General features: G+C 55.5%; 1 protein-coding gene across 1 annotated transcript; it reads right to left on the bottom strand.

Annotated features, from left to right (window-relative positions):
• Window positions 1-116: 116 nt before the first annotated feature.
• Window positions 117-976, bottom strand: PHACADRAFT_214957 (uncharacterized protein; the record flags this gene model as incomplete). Its single annotated transcript, XM_007403280.1, has 2 exons — window positions 499-976; window positions 117-214 (listed from the first exon to the last, which is right to left on the bottom strand). The coding sequence occupies exons 1-2, from the start codon at window positions 752-754 to the stop codon at window positions 117-119; spliced, it is 354 nt and encodes a 117-aa protein (XP_007403342.1). The 5' UTR covers window positions 755-976.
• Between the last annotated feature and the right edge of the window lie 209 nt (window positions 977-1,185).

Genomic DNA, 1,185 nt, shown 5'->3' with positions numbered 1-1,185 from the left:
ACTGTGCGCGGCGTCCGCCTCTGGCGAGATTGCGTCGAGGATCCTGTGGAGCCCCGCGTGCGTAGGTCAGCCTGGGCGTGCTCACCGTGAGAGACGGAGATCGTAGCGGCGCATGCTTACCTTCGCACGGAACGGAGCAGGTTCAGATAGATGACAAATCGCCAGGAGATGCGCTCTGCGTCAAAAGTTTGGGGGTGGTGCAGCAGTTGAAACTCTGCGGTCAGGCGTTCAGTACATGTAGTCCCGGCATCGCACCAATGAGTTAGGCCCCGACAGGTGGCGACATAGAGGTCTTGCACAACTCGACACCGCCATGATAATAAGAAAGCGGATGTGTCACGTCTCTGGATGTACTCGGCGGGAGGAGCTGAGGCTGGTCGAGACCCCGCAGCACATAGCAGAATATCGAGCGCTCTCCCACATACCGAGGAGGTAGATATCCCGGATAACATGCTCAAAAAGACAGATTTCACTGGTTTTCGGAGAGTCGCGACTCACGTTTCATGATAGCGCTCTTCCCGCTCTCGCTTTGGCCGAGCAGGAGGACTTTGACCAATTTTTGCCTGCGGTTTTGGCGTTCGGTGTCGCGGAGCATTTTGTTTATAGTTTTGCTGTGCTTTTTTGACTCCTGCTCGGCGCGCAGCCTGCCCCGGCGCTCCTGCCGGGACTCATTTGCGGGAAGTTGGAGGGCGGCCAGGAGGGGGTCCGATTTCAAGCGGCGGCCCCCCGAAGGCGGTTTCACGTTCCTGTTCATGGCGGAACACGAGAAAGGTGCAGCTCGCGATGGTAGTATAAGGTTTACTAGGACAGAGTCCCCGCTGCGGAAGACGCACCTCCGTCAGCTCTCAGTCTAGGGTCCTCTTCTTTCCATGGTACGTTTATGGAGGAGCCACATGCTGCACTGCTTCGGCGCCCAGTCATCAATTGAGTGTTAGGCTAGACGCGGTTCCAGAGTGCAGAGAGAAGACAAGAACTACGCAGACTAGTACTCCTGACCAGCGCCTAAATGACAGGAGCTTTCTCAAGCGGATTATCGGTTATCATGTAATTACCGTTTATATCTACTACGTCAGCGGAATTTGTGTGGATGTCAGCAGTGTGCACGTAATCTTTCGAAAGGCTCACCGTCCCTAGGTGACTGGCACAAATTATTGGCGCGAATGCGGGTCTACTGTACGGCACGAC

The sequence above is a fragment of the Phanerochaete carnosa genome, assembly GCF_000300595.1.
Source record: "Phanerochaete carnosa HHB-10118-sp unplaced genomic scaffold PHACAscaffold_968, whole genome shotgun sequence".
Taxonomy (NCBI): domain Eukaryota; kingdom Fungi; phylum Basidiomycota; class Agaricomycetes; order Polyporales; family Phanerochaetaceae; genus Phanerochaete; species Phanerochaete carnosa.
Note: the sequence above shows the minus strand (reverse complement) of the source record. Positions and strands in the feature narration are given on the sequence as shown.